Source organism: Balaenoptera physalus (genome assembly GCF_965194825.1).
Source record: "Balaenoptera physalus genome assembly, chromosome: 19".
NCBI lineage: Eukaryota > Metazoa > Chordata > Mammalia > Artiodactyla > Balaenopteridae > Balaenoptera > Balaenoptera physalus.
This window is the reverse complement of record NC_138900.1, coordinates 63,674,792-63,698,017: the sequence shown is the minus strand read 5'-3', so window position 1 is coordinate 63,698,017 and position 23,226 is coordinate 63,674,792. Positions and strand designations below refer to the sequence as shown.

The following is a 23,226-nucleotide window of genomic DNA, read 5'->3' as shown; positions in this document are numbered from 1 at the left end:
GGATCACATTCGTTTATGACCTCTGCTTTAGTCTGACTCCAAATTAAAGAAATTGCTGTGCTGTCTAGTGCGTTTGAAAGTACCTAGATAGGGATTGGTAAAAATACCGGTTAGCTTTTTTCTTTAAAAGAGCACAATATGGTTATAAGATGGTTGCTCTCAGTGTGGAAATGGAAACAACAGAACCAGCAGTTTACAACTTCCAAACGAGAGGGGTGAGACATGGTTCCAGAGCCTCTATTTCCGATCTTCTGGTTCTTCCCTCCTTCTCCCCACCGCCTCGGACTTAATGTTAGAAAATGTATTTTCAATGCTATTTTTTACTAAATAGGAAATGTATTAATTTTTCCTGTACAGGGAAATGTACACATTTTGCTATACTTTTTGGAATACTGAAATTTGGTCAAGGTCTCCCATCAATATGCAGACCCTAAAGGCCTGGAGACCCAGGGTCTCGCCTCTCTGCTCCCCAACTAGAACTTCCTGGGATCACCTGCTAAATAAACTCCCCTCACTCAAGACCTTATCTCGGGGTCTGCTTTGGAGGGAACCCACATGCTGACTGCAAGGAAGTGTGTAAGCTGCTTAGAACAGGGCCTGGTGCATTTCAAGTCATGTTAGATCAGCGGTTCTCAATCTGGAGCGATTTTGCCCCCCCGAGGAAACATCCAGTAAAGTCTAGAGATATTTCTGGTTGTCCCAGTGTGGGATGGGGACACCACTGCCATCTAGTGGGTAGAGGCCAGGGATGCTGCCCAGGTCAGCGCCCCACTGCCCACCCCAACTAGAATTACCCAAGCCCAAACGTCAAGAGTGCCAAGGGTGAGGAAACTTGTTCTAGATATTATTATCATAATTCTTATTATGACTGGCTAATATTTTGTCGGCTCTTCCTGTTGGCCAGTCAAAGCTAGGCCTTCATTGATTCATCCATTCCTCATTGAGTACCTTTTATGTGTCCAGAGACTATTTTAGGTAGTGGGGATACAGCAGTGAATGAAACAAACCAACCTTCCTGCCTCACGGGGCCGACCTTCAAGTTAGGGGAATGGTCAGGAAACAAATGAAACACAATATTCTAGACTGGGCTATAAAGAAAGCTTAAGCCAGAAGGCAGTAAGCAATGGCCAGAGGAAAGATTACCATTTAGAGAGGGAAACTTCTCTGAGAAAGTGACCACCTCTGCCTGAGATCTGAAGGAGGTGAGGAAGTGAGCTGTGTGGGTGGCTGGGGGAAGGATGTTCTGGGCAGTAAGGGATCCACAAATGAACCTGGGGCCCCATATCCCTACACTCGGAGCCTAAGGCAGTGGACACTTCTCCACAGTCAGAAGACGAAATTGAAATGCCAGCTCTGCCTGCTGTGTGACTTTGGGCAACGTACTCAGCTTCTCTGAGCTCGCGTGTCTTCAGCTGTAAAACAGGGCTGATAGTGGTCTCTCCACCCCATGGGACTGTGTGAGCATTAAATGAGATGGTGTAAGGAAAGGCCATTTGGAATGTCATGGACAGTTGTACAGTTTGTGCACTGCTCAGAAGCACCTGTTCTAGGCAGCAAGTAAGGCTGGAGTCCCTATGCCCTGTCTCAGTCCAAAGGAAGGGGCACCTTTTTGACTTGTCCAACCAGATGGGCACACTTTCACGTACTTCCTCCACCGGGAAGGGGTGCCGTTTTGTCTTTCTCATAAAAGGCCCTGTAGGAGGCAGCGTGGCCATGAGGCAGTACTCAGAGGCAGCACAGACTGTAATTATGAGCATTATTAAGGGTGCCGAGTCCCCTGTCGTCGCTGTGACCTCACCCCAAAGAGAACTGGGTGTGTTCGTTCTCACCTTGGCCTGGAGGAGGGGGTAGGCCTCAGTAATGAGGGCCCAGGGGGACCACAGCCTCCGGCTGGAAGTGCAGTCCTAACAGGCTGCTATCCTCCAAAGGCTCAGCCCCAAGCAGAACTGGCAGCGGAGGAAACTTTTAGGGCAGCTTTTCTCCACTCAGCTGCCCATAATCAGCCCCACCCTGTACTCCCCCCAGGCTCCCTTCCCTCCCCTCCCAAACCTCTCCAGAAGGGATCTGAAACTCCTTCCCTCCACAGATGAACCCCTGAGGACTGCGTCTGCCAAAGAGATTCCCCGTTCAGATTCAACAAACATCCTACTGATTCTCTCCTCCTCGCCGGAGGCGGACGGGGCGCTCCGCGTGAGCTGCCCATTCTCCTTTCAGCTCTGCTTCACAAGTGCGGGTTTAAGTTGGTGACCAGCTAGCCAGTGGATCTGAACCCAGGAGTCTGCATGCCCACCTGGATCGCTAAGGTGTCAGGTCTCCATCTCAAATACCCCCAGGGCCAGGCGTCATGAGTGAAGTGGGCCTTGTGGGGTCCCTGGAAACCTGGAGGCCGCCCCCGCTGCCGTCTAGGGGCACCTGAGGCTCCAGCAGATGGTGGCCCAGGGAATGCGGTCCAGTATTTTGAAGAAAAGCTGGAGGACTTCCGTGGTGGCGCAGTGGTTAAGAATCCGCCTGCCAATGCGGGGCACACGGGTTCGAGCCCTGGTCCGGGAAGATCGCACATGTGGCGGAGCAACTAAGCCCACGTGCCACAACTACTGAGCCTGCGCTCTAGAGCCCGTGCTCCACAACAAGAGAAGCCACCGCAGTGAGAAGCCCGCGCACAGCAAGGAAGAGTAGCCCCCGCTCGCCGCAACTAGAGGAAGCCCGTGCGCAGCAACGAAGACCCAACGCAGCCAAAGATAACTAAAATTTAAAAAAAAATTTTTTTAAAGGAAAAGCTGGAAATCTGGATTTTTTATGAGAAATCTGCCCCATCTTCATAGGAGGGGTATTTTCCTTGGAACGGGCGGCCCCTGGACTGTAGTTCTCCGCCGGCAGTGGCGAGCCCCGCATACAGCAGGCGCTCAGGGCATGCAGCTGGACGCTTGCTCCTGGAGCGCTGTGCTCCCATCTCACAGGGCGGCCCGCCCAGGGGGTCCAGGTGTAAGCCCAGCTGTTCCTCCAGTCGGGCAGCGCCGGGCAGGACAGTTCCCCGCGCCCCCCACCCCGTCTCCCCCGGCCTGGAGCACCTACCTGGCGGGGGCGGCACGGCCTCCAGGCAGGCGTAGGCGCAGCCGTTGTAGCAGCAGCGCCGGTGCCGCGGGCACTCAGAGTCAGCCTGGCAGCGCGCCGCCTGGCAGGCGCCGGGGGGCAGCGAGCGCGGGGGCGGCGGGCAACGGTCGGCGCGGGGCTGTCGGGGGCCGCCCGCCTCCTCGGCCTGCGGGAAGAGGGGGCGTCAGCGGGACGGGGCGGGTGCTGTGCGCCGCGGGCGAGTCGCTGGGCCTCTCTGAGCCGCCGCGTCCTCGCGTGATCACAGCAGAACCAGCCCCAGCGGGTTGCTCTGAGGATGAAAGGACGCTGTTTCTCTTTGTAATAGCCCCAGACTGAAATGACTGTAAGCCCATCAGCAGCAAAAAGGATAAATGAATCTGGATAAGAGTTGTATGTTAAGCGTCTATCCTGATGTTTATATGTATGTATGTACATATATGTATGTATTTACATATAAAATAGGGTATATATATGTATATGTATGTATACAAACACACATAGATACACACACATATTTATATACTTCTTATAATTCATGTGTTTATATAGAGCTTTGAGAATTTACAAATCACACACAAAATGAATAAATTCACGTAGCAAACGGCGTGGATAAACGTCACAGGCATAACACTGAGAAAAAAAAAGAAGTCAGCTCACGAGAGAACATACAGTGTGAATCCATCTATAGTTTTCATTCAAAAACAGGCAAAGCTGACGTCTGGTGTGAGACCAGGAGCGTGGTCACCTGGTGGGTGGTGACCTGAAGGGGGTCTGGGGTCCCTGGGGGCTGGCCCCGTTCTGCTTCTCGATCTGGGTGCTGGTTCCATGGTGCGTTCGTTTTGTGGGGATTCATGGAGCTGAACTCAGGATTTTCACACTTTTTGGTACTATGTTTCCAGAAAGAGTTAAAAATATGATATCCTATTTAACATATAGGAAGTGTGGACGCATTACCAATAAAAGAAGAATTTTAGAGGTGGGGTTGGGAGAGTTGAAGTCACACCAGACCCCACCTGTGCCAGGAACACTGTTCTGCTTCTGGATATGAAGGTGGGGTGTATGGAGGGCAGGTCTTACACATCCCTACACGGGTGTGCGCACACACGCACGCACACTCATGCACAGAGTTAGATACAGAGTAGGTTCTTTGGGGGAAAAACCACCCTGGCTTGCCCCGCCTCCGGCTCATGCCTGAACTGCCCCGCCCATCTAAAATGCTTTACCTACTGATTCCCCGATCTCCCCCAACATATATGTATTCCAAAATCCTGCACCTTGTACTGTCCAAGTAAATAATGCACGTCTGCAGACTGGAGTAGCACGCAGCCACTAAAACCTGCTGATGAGAGATCCCCAAGAGATGGTGGTTCATGAAGACAATTAAGATACAGAACAGTTTGTCTGCTCGTCACCTATGTTTCCAAATATTCATATGCACACACATGTAATATGCATATGTTTAACAGGCCTAGAACATTCTTGAAAGGATATACAAGAATACACAGCAGCCGTTGGTCAAAGATTGCCTCTGGAGAGAAGAGTTAGGTTCTGAAGCCAAGGGAGAGTTCTCCTTATTGTACACTTTTTTCCCCTTATTGCATGCTCTTTTGCACAGGTTCCAATATATATATATTGCCATGAACACATTGATTTTTTTTCAATTTAAAGAAGACAATTAAAAAACTTAAAAGGTAGAAGTACTTAAGAAGAATGATTAATGACAGGGAAAGCCTTATATGTTAGTAAATAAATAAATAAAAGGCAAGCTACACAATGATATATGCCCTCAAAGGTCAAGGATGCATGAACGTCCTTCCGCCACAGCTATTGCGGAAACTCCACGCGCTGCTCCCAGTGCCCAGTAGGGGGCGTCGGGTCACCGAGAACAGGTCCCGACCAGACGCATCTGCCAACGCGCGCAATCACAAGGACGAGTGGTTCTCAAACTACCTCCCAGGGACCCTCCCGAAGGGGCTAAGACTGGGCGGTGGGGGTGGGGGGGGGGAGGAAACCGTGACCAAGTGGAGCGGGGGAGGGGTGCAGTCTGGGGAGGGTGGGACTCCTGGCCGTCCCTGCTTCAGCCAGAGAATTCTTTTCTTTTTTTTTTTTTAATAGAAGCAGAGTTGATTTCCGATATTGTGTTAATTTCAGGTGTGCAGCAAAGTGATTCAGTTATACATATATATTTTTTCAGATTATTTTCCATTAGAGGTTATTCCAAGATATTGAATATAATTCCCTGTGCTTTACAGTAGACCCTTGTTGCTTATCTATTTTGTGTATAGTAGTTTGTACCTAGAGAATTCATCTTTTCTCCCTTATATAAATCATTTAATTTGTGAAAAGCAAAAATGAATACAAAGCCAACATTTGGCGGAAACGAAGCCAAAATAAAGGGGCAACCTTGTAACTCCTGGTTCAGCCTTTTTGCCATCCTCTGCTCGGCTGGGTGCCCTAAATTCCTGTATCCTCAGAAATAATTTCCAAGGTGCAGGCAGGGCACATAATCCCGCACCATTAACTCAGTTCATTTTCTTAAGAATTAGCAACATCGGACCCACATTGGGGCCCCGCCATTTGAATCCTAATCGGAGGTGACAGCTGCCCTGGCCTCCTTCGGAGGGTGAGGTAGGATGCCTGGGCGTGGCTGGGAAGGGATGGCTGGTTTTTCCGCCCAGCCTGTTTTCACATCAAGCCTCATTTATGAAATTTAACAGAACCTGGAGATCAGACAGGAAACGCTTTCCACCCACCTCCAGCGCCTCCCAGGTGGGTGACTTCCTAAGGGCAGCCCCCAAAAGGGGCGCTCTCCTGGGAAAATTCAAATGTCTGTTCTCAGAATTTGGAGAAAACAAAAGAGATAAGCGCCTTAGAAGTCAAATCGCCCCAGTGATTTATGGTGCTGCCGGAACAACAGATGGTCCTGGGTGATAAAGAACCGATTTCACGGAGGGGCCCAGATTAGAGGATTAAATGTTTTGAAAAATATTTCATGTCATGCAAGGTGATGCTCACAGAGGGTCCTAAACAAAGGATGTTTCCTGGTGTTCTGAGAAAGAACGGACTTTTATAAACGAAATAAATAGATCACCTTCCCAGCCCACGGGGGTTAAAGGTTAAAGGCCAAAGTCCTCGGGCTAAAGGTCAGACCCCAGCTGGCCCCGTGCCCCTGCCCCTCCACTTCTCTGGCCTCCCTCCTGTCGTCCCACCGCTCTCCCCTTGCTCATTCCTGGCCAGCGCCCTGGCCTCTTTGAGGTCCCACCTCTGGGCCTTTGCACGGGCTGTGTCTCCCTCCTGAGATGCCCGGCTGGTTCCAGCCCTCACTTGGTCCAGGCCTCTGCTCACATGTGCTCGTAGCTGGCGCTGCCCGCTCCCCTCTGCCTGCCTTACATAGCTCCAACCTCTGATCAACCTTGGGAGGACCGTGTATTGGTTCGCTGTTCGGTTTACTGTTTCTCTCCCCCCACAACGTGTCCTCCTAGGGACTCGGTCTCCTTCCCACCTGTGTCCCCAGCACCTACGACCGTGCCTGGTGTAGAGCAGGTGTTCAGTTCCTTTTTGTTGTGGTTGATTGAAAGCTGTGATGATGAGAATGATGGAGGCGTGACGGTGACGGGCAGCACTTACTGGCGGTTCACCACGTGCCAGGCATCCTTCATCCTTCTAGGCGTTTAATAACCTGCACACTGTCCCTGTGAAGGTGGCTCCGCAGGCCAGGTGGCCTGCACTGATGTGGAGCTGTCCCTTCGTGTTTGTTTAATGCTGTACCTTTCCCCCAGCATCTGCACACGCCTTTGGTCATGTGAGTCCAGGAGGGGCAGGTCCTATTTTATCCACACTCTAAAGATGAGGCCCCCCCGAGGCTCAGAGAATTAAAGGTTTGCCCAAGGCCACCGGCGGAGAAGGGTCATATTACACTCCTCCCTCCTGAAGCCAGAATAATGCATCCAGAATATAAGTCTGGGGTCAGTGCTTGAAGGTTTGCTGGGACCCCAAACTCCTCCTGGCCTTGGGGCCTTCTGCACACTGTTCCTTGCACTCAGAACTCTTCCCTGTCCTTGCCCAGCTAATGCCTCCTCTTCCTTTGGGGCAAGAACTTAGGAGTTACATCCCACCTTCAAGTGTACCAAGATGGACGGCGCTGAGGCCGTGACTTCCTCAACAGTCAGGGATTTGAGCTCAGGTGTGGGAATTAGATGAGTCTGGCTTGGACCCCTGTAGCTGTGTCATTATACAGGAAAATGACCTCTCTGAGCCTCCGTTTTCCTCATCTGCAAAATGGGCCCGGAAGTAAGCGCCCGCTGCAGGGATTTGTGGAGGGAGCAGATGAGATCACATCTGTGGGTGCTCTGCTCAGCGATGCTGATCGGTTGGTTTTATCATTACTTTTAGTTTTGGTCTTTCCTGCTTCCTCCCTCCTTCCCGCCCTCAGTTCACTCACACACTGATGATGCTTTAGATGTGATGCTGAGGCAGATGCAAAAGAAACCTATGAGCCGGTCCCTGCCCCCAAGGAGTTCAGGATCTAACTGGGGTCTAAAGACGCGCAAGCAAGAAACCCTCCCGCAGCAGTGCCATCATTTCTAGGGGGGGGGGGCGGTGGAGGGGATGGGGGCAAACAACTGGCAGAGTTCTGAAGAGGAAGCAGCCCCCCAGCACTGCTCCCTGAGGGTCCCCTGAGGTAGCATCCATCGCTCCCCTGTAGTTACACCTGCTGACCCCATTGTACAGGTGAGGAAACTGAGGCGCATACTCACCATATGGGGAAGCGCCAGGCTCAGAACCTGGGCAGGCTGACTCATAATCACTGCAGGGCAGGCAGCATTTATTAAGCTCCCACTGTGTGCCAACGCTGTGCTAGGTCCTCACATACTGAATTTCACGGAATTCTCAGCATAACCCTCACTGCTATTATTAACCCACTTTACTGACGAGGAAACTGAGACACAGAAATATTAAAGGCACTTGCCCAGGTCACACAGTTGGCCAGCGGCAGAGGCAGGATTCAAACCTGGGTCTGTCTGACTCCGGCAATTTCCTGTCCCGGGAGCCTGGATCTGGGGAGCTGCTTCCCAGTCTTACCTGTGAGATTCTTCCCGCTTTGTCGGCTCGGGGTACCCCTCTCTCACACGCCCCTGCCTCCTGCCCGCCTCTGGACCAGCCCCAGCTCTGAATGTAGTCATGTAACTGCCTCCCCCAGGGATACATTCTAGAAAGAACTCGTCCTGGCCCCCGCTCTCTGCAGCCCCAGCCAGCCCCAGCCAGCCCTAGCCCTCCGTTGCCACTCAGCTGAAAATAAAACAACAGCATATCAAATCCCAGCTCACCCCAGACTGACAACATCCTTCACGAACATCCCAGACAACCCATGATCTCCATCTTTCATTTTCATCCCTGTGAAAGGATGGTACAGCAAGTCTGCTTCAAAGTAGCTCCTGAACATACATTTACGGTACAGCTCGGACAAGAATGTCCCAGCGCTGCATGCCTTACTTGGATAAAGATGGTTTCCCTTAGGGTTTCGACCTGGTGGCTATTTTTTTTTTTTTCATACCCTGGGGGGATATTTTTGGAAGCCTCTATAGATTTGCAAAGCCATTCTTCTTCTGATATCTTCAGGAAGCAGGTAGGGAAATGGCAATTCTGGGCTGCTTCAGTGGGAAGCCCGATTCCACTAGTCCAAATCCAGAGTCCACTGAAGCAAATGCCTGGATGCCCAACGAAAGGAGGCTGGATAAATAAACAACTGCACATCCGTACCTTGGAAACCACAGAAGTCTCTGAAAAGAGGACACGGATCTATCATATTAACATAGTCACCATATATCGTTCAATGAAAAGTGCATGGTACAAAACAATTTGAATAATAAGCCAGACACAAATTCCACGTACTGTATGATCGCGTTTATATGAAACGTCCAGAATAGGGAAATTTATGGAGACAGGAAGCAGATTGGTGGTTGCCAGGGGGCAAGTGTGGGAAGGGGAGTGGGGAGCAGCTGCTTAAAGGGTCTGGGTTTTCCTTTCGGGGTGATGGGAATGTTTTGGAACTAGATAGAGGTGGTGGTTGCACAACACTGTCAATGCACTAAATGCCACTGAACTATCCACTGTAACGTGGTTAATTGTACAGTATGTGAATTTCATCTCAGTAAAAAAATTTTAAACAATATGAGCAAAATACCATTAAGAAAACAACGTGTGCCGAGCATAACTGCTTCACGAGTAAGTCTAGGCACTCACACGTACCAAAATGTCAACAGAGCTTGTGTCTCGGAGAATTTAGAATATTTTTACTTGTTTGTGACTTTCTGTATTGTCTGAATGTCTTGCAGAGTAAACATCATTGTTTTTATAATCAGGAAAAAATTTGAAACCATTTCCATTTAAGGAGAAAGAATTCAGTCTCCAAAGCTGCCCCAGTTTGCCCGCATCCCTCCCTCAGCACTCCACCCCCTTCATTCCCCTGCAAGAGCTTTACCCTTCTTTGGAATGTTCCAGAGAGTTAACGGCCTGACCAACAAATATGCACCCCAGGACTGGTTTGCTTGGTGCAGGAAGAAAGCCAATTTTCTTCTAAGCTTTACTTACTCTTCCTCTGGAATTCGGATGTCAAAGATCTAAAAATATGTCTCTCCCTGGAACAGAGGGCTTAGAGTTCAGTGTGCATTGAATGCCATTTCCTGACGCCCTGAGACCTTCAGGACGCGCTGGGCTCCGAGAGCAGAGTTTGGTGCGTGGCTAACGGGACTTCCTCAGAGAGGTACTCAAAAACCCAGGATCTCACACCAGGACAAGCCATCTCAGTGCATGTCGAGGGCAAGAGTGCAAACTTGGCCAGCTCCTCCGGCTGGTGTCCACTGAGCCCTGCTGTGCACCTGAGAGTCTTCTAGAACTTTCCATCCCTTCTCTTCTGCTCTAGAAGGTTTTAATGTAATTTAGTCATTCATTTCACAGTAAATTCATAGTTCCCAGGCCTACCACGTGCCAGGCACTGGCTGAACGCGAGGAGAGTGGACCTAAACCAGAAGACACTGGCCCTGCCTTCACGCGTGGCTCAGCTCCAGGACATGTGACAAACACCAACCCAACACCACACAGAAAGCAAACGAATTGCTTTCTTTTTGTTTATCTGTGAAAGTAGGTAATGTAAAATGAAACAAAGCCAGAATAAAAAAAAAAATCATGCAGATCATAATAAGGGAGCTAAATGTTAGGAAGAAGAAGTCGAGAAGTTAAGAAAACTTTTAAGAGAGACCTAAATAGGGGATCAGGGAACGGGCCTCTGAGCAGGGGACCATGAAGCTAAGACAAGCCTGACCAGGAGACCCTCACAGAATCCCTAAGATGTACCTTAGGTTCCCGCTGCTTTTTAAAAATCTTATCGTGGTAAAATACATTGGGTTGGCCAAAAAGTTTGTTTGGTTTTAGGCAAAAATAAAAGACACATTTTTCGTTTTCACCAAGAATTTTATTGAACAATATATTCACTAACCAAACGAACTTTTTGGCCAACTCAATATAACATAAAATTTGCCATTTTCCCCATTTTTAAGTGTACAATTCTATGGCACTGATTAAATTCACAATATTGTGCAACAACTGCCTCTTATCTATTTCTAAAATATTTACATCACCCCAAACAAATTCTTTTTTTTTTTCTAACTGAAGTATAGTTGATTTACAATGTTGTGTTCGTTTCTGGAAAACTTCTATTCTCATTAAGCAGTCCCTCCTCATCCCCACCCCCTCAGCCCCTGGCAACGTCTAATCTACTTTCTGTCCCTATGAATGTGCCTTTTCTGGACATCTCATACAGAGAGATCACAGGCTATGTGGCCTTTTCTGACTGGCATCTTTCACTGAGCATGTTTCCAGGGCTCATCCATGCTGGAGCGTGTCTCAGTGCTTCATTCCTTTTTATGGCTGAATAATATTCCATTGTGTGGATGGACCCCGTTTTGTTGATCCAATCTGAGCTTATGGACGTCTGGGCTGTTTCCACTTTGGTTACCGCGACTAGTGCCACCATGACAGGTAAGTTTCCCTCTGCTTTCCTGCCTCCTTGCCTGCAGGGTCCCAGATTACAACCACACGGTTCTTGGATACTTTTCCCCTTGCTCGTTTCCACCTGGAATCAATTTCAGGACTGAAACCTCAGGTACGGAAGCCAGATTCAGAGAGGAGGAAGTCACCCCCAAAGTCACACTATTCATTTATTTTTCCTTCCTTCCATCTACCCGCCCATCCATCCAGCTCCTCCCCGTCGTTCTTAAAATGTTTCTGAGCGTCTGTGACGGGTCAGGCTCTGCGTTAGGCCCTCGGGGATGGCCGAGCCTACAGTGGGGCACTTCACCGCGGTACGTCACATCGCCTCTCTCCAGCCCCCAGGGAGGACCTGCGGGGTCTTGACCATGAACGCTCCAGGGCCCACTGAGCAGCCCCTCCCCTCCAGAAGGATGCACCCTAGTGGTGCTGATGACGGGGTCCTGCAGGGGTGCAATCAATCTCACATCTTTCACGGAGCAAGGAGAGCCTCCAGGGCTCTGAGGGCACAGTGATAGCTTCCCCAGTCCACGGCCAGAATGGTGTGGGGTGAGTCACTCTCTGCTCTGGCCGGAATGCCCTCATCTGGGAAGAGTCGGCCATTGGGGTTGCTGGTTGCAAGCAGCAGAACTGACTACGTTGGTTCCCAGAGGCTGACCGTGTGAGTGTGCTAGGGCTGCTGTAACAAACACCACAGACTGGGGGCCTGAAAACAATGGAGCTGTGTTCTCTCACGGCTCTGGAGGCCCGACGTTCAAAATCAAGGTGTCGGCAGGGTTGGTTCCTTCTGAGGCTGTGAGGGAGCATCTGGTCCATGTTTCTCTCCTGGCAATCCTTGGAGTTCCTTGGCTTGAGACGCGTCACTCTGATCTCTGCCTCTGTCTCCACGTGACCGTCTCCCTGTGTGTCTCTGGCTCTCTTGTCTTCTTCTGAGCTCACCAGCCACGTTGGATTAAGGGCCTACCTAATTTCAAGATGTCCTCATCTTAATTAATTACACTACAATGACCCTATTTCCAAATAAAGTCAAATTCACAGGCACCAGGGTTTAGGACTTGAACAGATCTTTTTGGGGGTAGGGGAGACAAAATTAAACCCTGAGACTAGGGTTTTAGTGCAGATGGTATATTTGCAAGAGGGTCCCAGGCAGCTCTAGCAGGGGAGGGGGCACGTGAGACAGGGAAGGGGGTGCCATCTGGGGACCGTCAATGCCCAGGTGACTGCCCTGGGCACCTGGAGCTCAAACCCAAGGGCAACCTCTGAGAAACTGTCCAGATCACTCTTCGGAGGGGTCCCAGCCTGGGCTGAGGAAGCCAGGCCGTGGTCCTTCAGCTCCGTTTGCTCCCACGGTATGGACCCGAGCACTTTGGCCCGTCCCGTGTGTCGGCCGAGCGTGTTCCGAGGACAGAGCTTCCAGGATGAAGGTGAGGATTCAGGATTCAGGGAATGACGAGAGCGGAGGGGAGGCACCCACAGCTCCAGGCCACCTGCCTCTCCCACTCTTGCTAACTTAGCAAAAAATAAAAGATGCGCCAGAAAGCTCTCGAGCTCACAGAAGTAACGAGGGAAAGGAGGACCAGCCTGGGGAGACTGGGGAACGCGCCTCGCACAGGGCCTCTGTGCTCGTCACCAGAAGCTGCTGCTCTGGGCAGGCCAGTTGCAAAGGGGTGCCCCGTCCGGCAGGATGCATGACATCCTCGCTCTGGGCTGCTGCAGCCCCACACTGCCCCTCCGCTGGGCAGGCACCTTTGGGCAGGGTGCAAACTGCCTAGCCATTTCCAGCTGCCCTGAATGGGAGCTTAGGGTACAAAACAGACACATAGCCACAGTGACACATGGGGACCATGGGGCTACCCAGTCCCCAAGCCGACATGGCGGCTACAATAAGTCCCACCTGGTAGGTTTGTTCAGCGGATCCTGAGATAGCCTGGCCTGACGCACAGGACCACTCAGCAAAGAACTGTTCTTATAACTTCCATCAAATGGCAGGAAAGCAAATCCCCAAACACCAGCTCCACAGAACGGACCCTGAGCTCCCCAGAAAGCCTCTTGGGCTACTGACAAAACATCCCTCTTCCTAGCCTGTTCCTTTCCGTCTTATCTAGCCTCGTAAATATCTGTCTTTGTTTTGTTTTTATTAGTACACAGAGAGAGGTGTTCCCTGGCCCGGCAGCAAGCTGAAGGCTCTCGTGGTCTTTCCACTGGATTGCAAAGTAGCGCTGCCGTCTCCCACGCGGCAGACAAGGAAACGGAGGCTCACGGAGGACAAGTCTTCTTCTCCTTACAAGCCTCCCTAAAGGGCCTCCCGTGTCTTCCTCTCAGGCACTGTCTCTTGGGCAGGAAAATTCACACAGCATCCAGGAAATTCCCCAGACCCCCTCAGCCCCCTCTGCCCACTTTGTCAAGGGGCGGGGCTTTGAGAAGGGGAGGAGCCAAGAGGCAGGCAGCCTCGTGCGGGTCCGGGTTTAACACCCAGTTCTCCATGTGCAGCCTTTGCCGATTTCCATGGTGTAAATACCCTCACTGGGGCTGATTTCAAGCTACCAATGTGAGGCCACTGAATGAGGAGCTGGGAAGAGAAGTGTAATAGCTCCTCGATAGATGGTGTTTCTACCATGCAGATGCCACAGACATGAATGACCTCGAGAGCAGGGAGAATGGTAAGAATGCAACCAAAATAATTAGGAAGTGATATGTTTCTGATAAGGAGGATTTCCTTCCTTCCTTTTTCATGTAAATTATATAAGTTTATATGACTTCATTTTTAATAAGGGCTCTGTTTAACTCTCTGGAGTGGGTATGAGCTGGCTTCAGCATAATCCTGGACACCTGGCCTCTCCTCGCCGTGACCTGCCCCATGGGGTCCAGGGCCAAGGCTGAAGAGCTGACCCAGCTTGGGGTGGGCAATGGGGGCCACCTAAGAAGTCTTGCCCCTGAACATGCGGAGCTGCTTCCTATTACTCCTAGATTCCCTGTTGGACATTTGCATGGATGTTAGAATCAGAACTGAAAGGGCCCTGGAGGTCATCTGGTCCTTTGTCTTCATTTCCCAGGTAATGACCTGAGGTCCAGAGAGGGGCAGCAAGCAGCCTGAGGCTGCACAGCTCATTAGAGATGTCACTGAAAAACTCCTAGGCCTGGCACCCCGCCCAACCTCCTTATCCTCTGAGCCACCAGTCGACAGCCTGTCTTTCCCCAGGGGCTCTCTGTGAGGCACAATCTTGGCACAAACCTCTCCCGTGTCTGGGCACCGGAGAGGGAAGCTGATGTCTGTTGATAGCAGGGAAGAGCTCCAGTCCAATGAGTACAAACTCAAAGTGCTTGCATTCTGACAAACGGTGGCTAGAAGTAATTTGGTTCCTGAAGCCCACCCAGGCCTGTGTTTTTAAAGAGACTCCCCCTGACCCCCAGTGCGTATCGTCCCCAACCTCCTAGCCTCCTCGTTCCTCCTAGAGAGATGTCACGGCATCAGCCCCTGTGACGCTCCAGGACAAGGTGGCGATAAGGCCAGATGATGTATTGGAAATCTCTCTGTGGTCCTAGAACCAAAGTGCTGGATACTTTGAGGCCGAAATCGTCCTGTTGGAACAGCGAAGAGCACGGGGGAGTCCAACCTGACAAGGGTCTCTCTTCTCCCTCCAAATACCTACCACCATTTCACTTGCTACTATGCTTTTCTACACCCGTGTGGCCTCCTGCCTGACCTATAGAGTGTGAGCCCTGGAGGCTGAGATTAGCCTCAATACAGTTTCATTTCACATGGTGCCTGGGGTCATTAAACATTCCCTTCTCCCTCTTCTCCACCTGGGAAACTCCTATTCATCCTTCAAAGCCCTGGGATGAATGTCCCCGATCCTGGAAAACCCTCCCTGACTCTCTTGGGGCAGAGCTGCACACACTCTTCTGTGCTTCCATTGCACTTGCCCATAATTTACCCACAAGAATGTATGGGGCGCCTACTTCATGGCAGGTGCCAGGAACACTGCACTGAGGGAGACAGAATCAGGCCCTACTGTGAGGAACCTACATTCCACCTGGGGAGGCAAACACCAACCAATTTCCTAATATTTGAGTAAAAGTCACCAAGACGCAAGGACCACTCGCTGTGCACTGTGTTTGACAGATATGGAGTCATTTACACTCCTCACCCATATGCTGAGAGTGCTGGTATTGTCTTCCTGAACCTTCTATGCCTCTGTGCTCCCTTTTGGGGTGGGGGACCTAAAGTGACACCCTTCCCACCTCCACTCTCTCTCCTAGTCCCCTTCCTGCTTTATTTCCCTTCTCAACACTTGTCACCAAATACAGTACCGGCACGCCTTGGAGATACTGTGGGTTTGGTTCCAGACCACTGCAAGAAAGCGAGTCACATGAATATTTTGGTTTCCCAGCGCATCTACAAGTTAGGTTCACATTATACGGTAGCATATTAAGTGTGTAATAGCATTATGTCTAAAAAACTCAACGTACACACCTTAATTTAGAAAACAGCCTGTTACAGTTCTGGGTGTACTCTGATGCTTTTGCAAATATGTTCCTATAAAAGGGTTTCATCTTCAAGAAATTCATGGAAAAGACTCTGACAAGTACAGGTTTCTGGTAACTGACTGTACTGCTGAACTGAATGAATAAGCATTTTCAGAACTCTAATGAAAAACTGATGAACTCATAAAAGTGCTAACAAAAGATCAAGATGAAAAAAAAAATTAATTACATGGGACTGAGTGAACTGATGAGGATGAGTATAATTTTTGTGACTTTCTGTCTGAATTAAAAAAAAAAAATCCCACAAGGACTCAGAGGCAAAGAATATACAAATCAATTTTCACTGCAAAGTAAAGGAGCTGTTACAGTGGAGGATTACTGGACTGCATGTCAATATTATGACATAGTATGAGTGTGTTTCATGTTTGGTAATTGCAATCATTGTTGCTTTTGTTGTGGTCATCCATGTACAATGCTTGGTGTCAGTCTATTTATCTCTTGTAAAAATAAAATACAGTGTGTGTGTGTGAAAAAACAAAACAAAACATATACTTATAATAATAAAAAAAAAAAACAGCCTGTTGCTGAGCAACGCTAAGCATCCTCTGCGCCTTCAGTAAGTCGTGATCTTTTCCCAATAGTCACATCAAAGATCACTGACCACAGATCAACATAAGAAACAGAGTAAAAATGAAAAAGTTGGAAGTAGTGGGAGAGTTACCAAAATGTGACACAGAGACACGAAATGAGCAAACACTGTTGGACAAAAGGCGCCGAGAGACTTGCTCAAGGCAGGGTTGCCACAAACCGGCAATTTGTAAAAACACAGTATCTGTAAAGCACAATAAGATCAGGTGTGCCTGTATACATTTTCCTTTCACGTCTCATTCATTCTCTGCAAGCCCAGCCCTGTGGGGTAACACGAGTCCCCCAAGGCTTGGGGACATATAAGTCTGTATCCCCACGGCCTAGGGCAACAGTGACCTAGGTAAACAGTGGCGATCAAACATACATATTTGATGAAAGGAACACATCGATCTGTCTTTTTCAGATGAGATCACCGGTGCTCACAGATGTCAAACAACTTTCCTGAAGCCACACAGCCTGTGAGTAGCAGAGCTTGGATGCAGACTTAGGGCTGCTGGGCGCATGCTCCTCGCCTCTCACCACGGCGTGCCAACCCTTTGTACTGCTGTCACATGTCACCTGACTGCCTCCCCCACTCGACCACCCTGCAGGGTGGGAGCTGGTGTCTCCACGTTGTACCTACGGGAACGCACAGAGCACCCGGCCTGGAGCAGTTTCCACTAAATGTTTACCGAATAAGTCAGGAACGGCACGGAAGCATAATTGCATCCTATCGACTATCGACATTTGGTTATTGACTGTTGAGACAAACACTCAGTTTTAAGCCCTTGGACTCTAAAATCAGGTGCTATTTGTCAGGAGAAAGTAAACGTGGGTAGGCAAAAGCACGTCACGGTCCCCCTGTGCATTTTTAGGGGCCCCTGGCTTCTTTACTCCCAGGCTCAGAGTCTTTTGAGGGCTGTGAGTTCCATCGGCTCCCCACCCGACTTTGGTACAACTCGGATAAAGAAAGCAGGACGCCTGCCCTGTCCTGCCCACGTCTGGGTGGGGCGCTTGTACGCCGTACGGTGCGGGGGTCACCCATCTCCTCCCAGCGCGCCCCCCCCCCAGCCCGGGCACTTACACGGGACCTCTCCGCCAGCCTCGCGTGCAACGCCCGTTTCCAGATATTCTTGGCAGAACTGGCTTCGAGAAGCAGCAGCAGGAAGCACAGAGCCCAGCTGACCCTCCTCCGGCCGCTGCCCAACCTGCAGCTGGTCAAAGGCATTTCCTCCCAGATGGTCAGAGGAGAGGGGCCCTCTGGCCGGGGCGGGGGGGTCCTGGAAGTGTGGAGCAGAAGTGTGCACGGTCTGCCGGACGGTCTCAGCTCCACTCGGCCGGGTCCCGGGGATCATGTGTCCGCGCCCAGCCCAGGCCCCCCCTCACCGACCCGCACTCCCGATGGGGGCCGCCCACCGGGTTATTTTTAGCTTGCCCTATTGCATCTGGCCCGGAGACTCCAAGCCAGACGTCTGCAGCCCAGGCAGCTCAGAAGGCAGCGGCAGCAGGCGGGGGTGTCACGCTGCTTGGAGATGTGGCCGGGAGTGGCCTTGTCACACTGGGATAAGGAGCACTTCCTTGCAGGCTGGGCGGTCCCCTCCCCAGGAGGTGTGCTGGCTCTGGGGGGTGGGGTGGGCACGCAGGGAATGGGTTGGGGGCTTCTGGCTGCTACTTTGTCCAAGTTTTGAGCTGGTCTGACAAACTCTTCTGCCCACAAAAGCTTCTTTGGAAGACTTGTTGCCGAACGGGGACCAGGGGAGCGCATCACCGTGGGAAGAGCGTCCTTGAACCCCGGTGACCTCCGCTCTAATGTGGGTGTGTGGACAGTTACTCACATCGTGTGTTTCTTGGGAGAGTTCTATGCAATTGTGTATGTAAAGCGCTTCACAGACGTCATAAGTGTGCTATAAATGTTGGCTTGCGTGTGTTTTATACAAGGATCCATATTTCACAAACTCTACACTCTATCGCCTGTTCTCAGCAACCTCAAGACAGGCACTGCTTTGATGTCCATTTTACAGATGGGGAAATAGAGGTACAATACTTGCCTGAAGTCAGGCAGTAGTAGCAGAGCTGGGGCTCAACCCAAGCCCCATCTGATCGCTGTGACACGCTACCAAGCAAAGCAGAAGGGACCCGAGCTCTGGATTTAGAGCCCCTGGGCTGAGTCCCAGCTCAGCCTCTGTGTCTGTGGGACGCTCGCTGTTCCTCACTTCTCTCATCTGAGACACTGAGTTTGTGGTCATTCACTACAGCGGCAGAGGGAAGCTGCTACACCCTGCAGCAGGTTGTAGGCTCTCAAGGTCAGGTACCCATGTCTCTCTTACTGCTTGCACCCCTGTGCCTTGCACAGCGCTCAGTAGGCACTGGCCCAATGCACAGAATAAACGTCATCATCATGACACAAAGGCGTATCCCTGGTCTACGGACTACGAGATGGTCACAAAAGTCAGGCGTGTTTCCCAAAGCCCCCATTCATGACTGACCTCCCAGGCGCTTTCCTCAGGACATGGCACAGGGCTTGGCCACAGTAGGTGCTCAATAAATGTTCTTCAATTGCGCTATCAGTTCCTCAGCTGTATTCAGACCATAGGGACCCAAGGCACCGAGCTGTGTGCCATCAGTTAATTTCTTGAAAACATTAACTTATAAAAATGGTCTTCCCAAGTCTTCAAGACCAGGGGTGACTATTCTGGGAACACGGCTGCCCTCCGGGTTTCATGTGGAAGGAGAAAAGGCTCTGAGTCGAGAAATAAACATGGTACAAATCTACCCAGGAAAGCAGCCGCTTTCCTTTGATCAGGACGAGGCAGGAACCTGGCCTGACAGCCAGCCTGCACGCTCCCAGCTGGGGCCGAGGGGGCTGGCCAGGGCCTGGGGCCCCTCATGATGTCAGGGCGGGCAACTCCTCCCCAGTTCCTGCCAAGCCTCAAAACTTTATGTTCCAAGTGGCGGAGGTCCTTCTGGTTTATCTGAGCTCTGGAGAACTGGATTTGATCCCAAGCTACGTGGGCTGCACTCCTGGGATTCATCAAGCCTGAGTGTGACTTCCTGCAGATCCGTGGGCGGGGTTTCCTCTGGGAAAGCCTTGGAGCTGGCAAGGCTTTTCAACTCCTCTGCTGCCAGAGGCCAGCTAGCGAGGCCTGCCCACAGGGGTCTGACAGCCGCTGCCTGCTGACAGCTTTGCTCCCTCCAGAAAGGGAGGAAAATATCTCCTTTAGAAATACAAAGGGTGGGACTTCCCTGGGCGCGCAGTGGTTGAGAATTCGCCTGCCAATGCAAGGGACACCGGTTCAAGCCCTGGTCCGGGAAGATCCCACATGCCGCGGACCAATGAAGCCCTTGCACCACAGCTACTGAGCCTGCGCTGTAGAGCCCACGAGCCACAACTACTGAAGCCTGTGCGCCTAGAGCCTGTGCTCCGCAACAAGAGAAGCCACCGCAATGAGAAGCCCGCGCACCACAACGAAGAGTAGCCCCCGCTCGCCGCAACTAGAGAAAGCCCATGGGCAGCAACGAAAACCCAACGCAGCCAAAAAAAAAAGAAAATACAAAGGGTGCAAGTGCTCAGGGCCTCCCTCCATGGAGCAGAGGACGTGGCTCGTGGTGCCAGGGTCTAGGAAGAAATCCTGCCCTTCCAACCCCCATGAAACTCCCCCACCTGATCACTGAGGCACCACATTCCTTCCCCAAAGAGGCAGAACATTTCTTCCACAGTGATCAGGTCAGGCCAATAAGTGCTCTAGGAAAGGGCACAGGGTGGCATTCATTCATACTTTATACTAAAGTGTGAGTGACTTCCGGCAGAAAGAGACACAGAGGCATACAAGGAGGAGCAGAAAACATTCATTCCTTCAGACCTTTGAATATCTACTCTGTGCCAGGCCTGGGGATGCCGGGGAGAGTAAAACCAGGCCTAGCCCCTGCCTTTATGGGGCGTAACAAGTAGAGGAGTCAGATAATAATCAGTGTTTTTAATAAACACTTAGATGACACTTTCTGGCTCCAGGCGTGGTTTCAAGGGCTTCAAAAATACTAATGTAATCTATCACAACTCTACCAGATAGTTACTATCATCATCCCATTTCATAGATGAGACTGAGTCTCAGATTGACAATGGAGTGCTTTAAAAATATTCACGGGCTTCCCTGGTGGCGCAGTGGTTGAGAATCTGCCTGCCAATGCAGTGGACACGGGTTCGAGCCCTGGTCTGGGGAGATCCCACATGCCGCGGAGCAGCTGGGCCCGTGAGCCACAACTACTGAGCCTGCGCGTCTGGAGCCTGTGCTCCGCAACAAGAGAGGCCCGCGCACCGCGATGAAGAGTGGCCCCCGCTTGCCGCAACTTGAGAAAGCCCTCGCACAGAAACGAAGACCCAACACAGCCATAAATAAATAAATAAACAAATACTTTTAAAAAAAAATCACTCATCTAATCCATCAAAACCCCGTTAGGTAGATACTCTTACTATCCCCATTTTACAGACAGGGAAACTGAGGGTCAGAGAAATGAACAACCTGCCCAGCTATGTATGGTTGATAATTGGCAGAGCTGGGATTGCAACCCAGACATTCGCTTTCAGAGTCTGGCTGGGCTCAAAACTATTGCACCGTGTGTCCACAGGACCAAGCTGCAACAAGGGCATATGGGGGGAGGGGGAGTGACCTAGTCACAGAAGCCAGCAGAGGTCCCCTGGCGAAGTGGCCACACATCTGAGAAGTGAAGGACGAGGCTGGACAGAGAACGGGCTTGAGATGCAGACCGATGCCCAGGAGGAGAGCGAGGCAGGAGGAGAGCCTCAGCCTTACCTGAGTGGCGAGGGGGTGTCACCATCCAAACAGAGACATGTTATTCCATGAGCCCTTGGTGCTTTTGCCTTCCTGGGCCCTTTCCTCTATCAGGAAAAAAAAAAAAAAATTAACGATGATCTATTATGACTGCATTGATAAAAGGACAAATATAATCCAACCTGGAATATATTCTTTTTATTTCCTCTAATTTTAAGAGAATTTAAAACACTTTCCTGGGCCCCTAAAAGTCTTGTGGGCCCTGGGACGTATGCCTGAAGATGGCCCTGGTTCCAAATAGTGCTGTGTGACGTCGGGTAAGCCTCTGCACCCTCTGGGCCAAGATTAAACAGAGAGGACAGGTAAGCCTCTGTAGGAGGTGCCTGGTTCTCGGCAGCGTCCTCTGCAAGAGCAGGGGGGACCGCTGGGAAAGGCCCTGGAGTTGCACACTCAGCCTGCAGAACCGCCCCGCCCAGCTCTGCTCCAGCCCGGGAATGAAAGCAGATGTCCCCTGGGCCAACCGTTCTTGGACAGCCAGACCCTGACCTCACTTCACCCCGCTACCCTGTCCCTGACCTCCGCTGAGTGTCCCTCTCCCCACTTAATTCACAGCGGATGCCCTCCCAGCCGGGAAACTCCCAGCTTCCCTCCGCCTGCTCCCCAGAGTGACTGGTCCAGGGCCAGACCGCCCCCGCCGACCCGGAACTGACCCCTCTTCTCTGGCCAATGTGACCTGCCTCGCTTCCTTTTGCCTTTCGGGATTGCTGCAGTACAAGGTCCCCTTTCAAGCAGTAGGAAGCCACGAAGCCAACGGACATGGATGGAAAGGTCCGGCGGGCAGGCTGGCTGGCTCACGGCCCCCTTCTTCCCGCAGCCGAGGCTGGTACCAATTCCATCAGCAGGCTCAGCCCCTCTCTAGCTGCCAGGCCAGGTCGCTAACAGGCTTCTCTTGGTTTTTTCTGCAGGACCTGGACCCACCCCCAAAGCATGGTTTATTTCTCAGCTGCTTGTTTTTGTTTCTCCCCCAAAGCACATATGATCGTGAAACTCCTCCCCATCCCACCTCCGAAGTTGAAGACCTTGCCATGGCCCTGTTGGGATACGGATAAAAATGCACGCCCCACGGGCCTTGCTGGTCTGGCCCGGCCTTTCTCCACCTGGCCGCGCGGAAGCATCACGCATGGGAGGGGGTTTCAATCACACCCATACCCAGGTCCAGCACAGACCAAGTGAATCAGAACCCCGATCAGGGAAATCAGAACTGGTGGTTTCCAAAGTTCCCCAGCTGATTCTTTTTTTTTTTAATAAATAAATTTATTTATTTATTCATTCATTCATTCATTTATGGCTGCATTGGGTTTTCGTTGCTGCGCGTGGGCTTTCTCTAGTTGTGGCGAGCGGGGGCTACTCTTCGTTGCGGTGCGTGGGCTTTTCATTCTGGTGGCTTCTCTTGTTGCGGAGCACGGGCTCTAGGCACGCGGGCTTCAGTAGTTGTGGCACGTGGGCTCAGTAGTTGTGCTTGCAGGCTCTAGAGTGCAGGCTCAGTAGTTGTGGTGCACGGGCTTAGTTGCTCCATGGCATGTGGAATCTTCCCAGATCAGGGCTCGAACCCATGTCCCCTACATTGGCAGGCAGATTCTTAACCACTGCGCCACCAGGGAAGTCCCTCCCCAGCTGATTCTAATGAACTGCCAGGGCCAGGAGCCCTGATAAAGTTGGCCTCTCCCCCACTGGCCCCCACCCTGACCTCTGGGGCCACATGTCCTTACACGTTCCCTCCTGCTTCTCCCTGCTGCCGTGTGCTGGACTGGCCCCTACACACTCTCACCATGTGCCTTAGCCACAGTGCCTTTGCATATGCTGTTCCCACTTCCCAACACTCTTCCCTGTTTTCTTTGTTGAGTAAACTTGTTAAGTCTTCTTCATATCTCAGCTCTTGGCAAAACAGTTAGTCCCTTCATCCCAGAAACATTCCCTGATCTCCAGAGTAGCTCAGTTCTGCTAGAACAGGCTTTCACGGCCCCGTGTACCTCTGCTTGGCAGGGCTCACACAACCCGATGGTGGAAGTGACAATTCTTTCTTACCATGCCTGACTTTCCTGATAGACAGAAAGCACCCTAAGAGCAGGGACAGCGTCTTTATTGTTTTTGGTTTATTCTTTCTCACGTACTGTGCACCCGGCACATAGTA

General features: G+C 51.2%; 1 protein-coding gene across 1 annotated transcript in view; it reads right to left on the bottom strand.

Annotated features, from left to right (window-relative positions):
• The window catches only part of WFDC1 (WAP four-disulfide core domain 1), a 28,032-nt gene extending 10,298 nt beyond the window's left edge, over positions 1-17,734 (bottom strand). The window contains exons 1-2 of the mRNA XM_082438452.1: positions 17,333-17,734; positions 3,073-3,256 (exon numbers count right to left, since the gene is read on the bottom strand). Of these exons, the coding sequence (XP_082294578.1) occupies positions 3,073-3,256; positions 17,333-17,476 (328 nt within the window). The 5' untranslated portion in view covers positions 17,477-17,734. The remainder of the gene's footprint in view (positions 1-3,072; positions 3,257-17,332) is intronic.
• Positions 17,735-23,226: the final 5,492 nt, after the last annotated feature.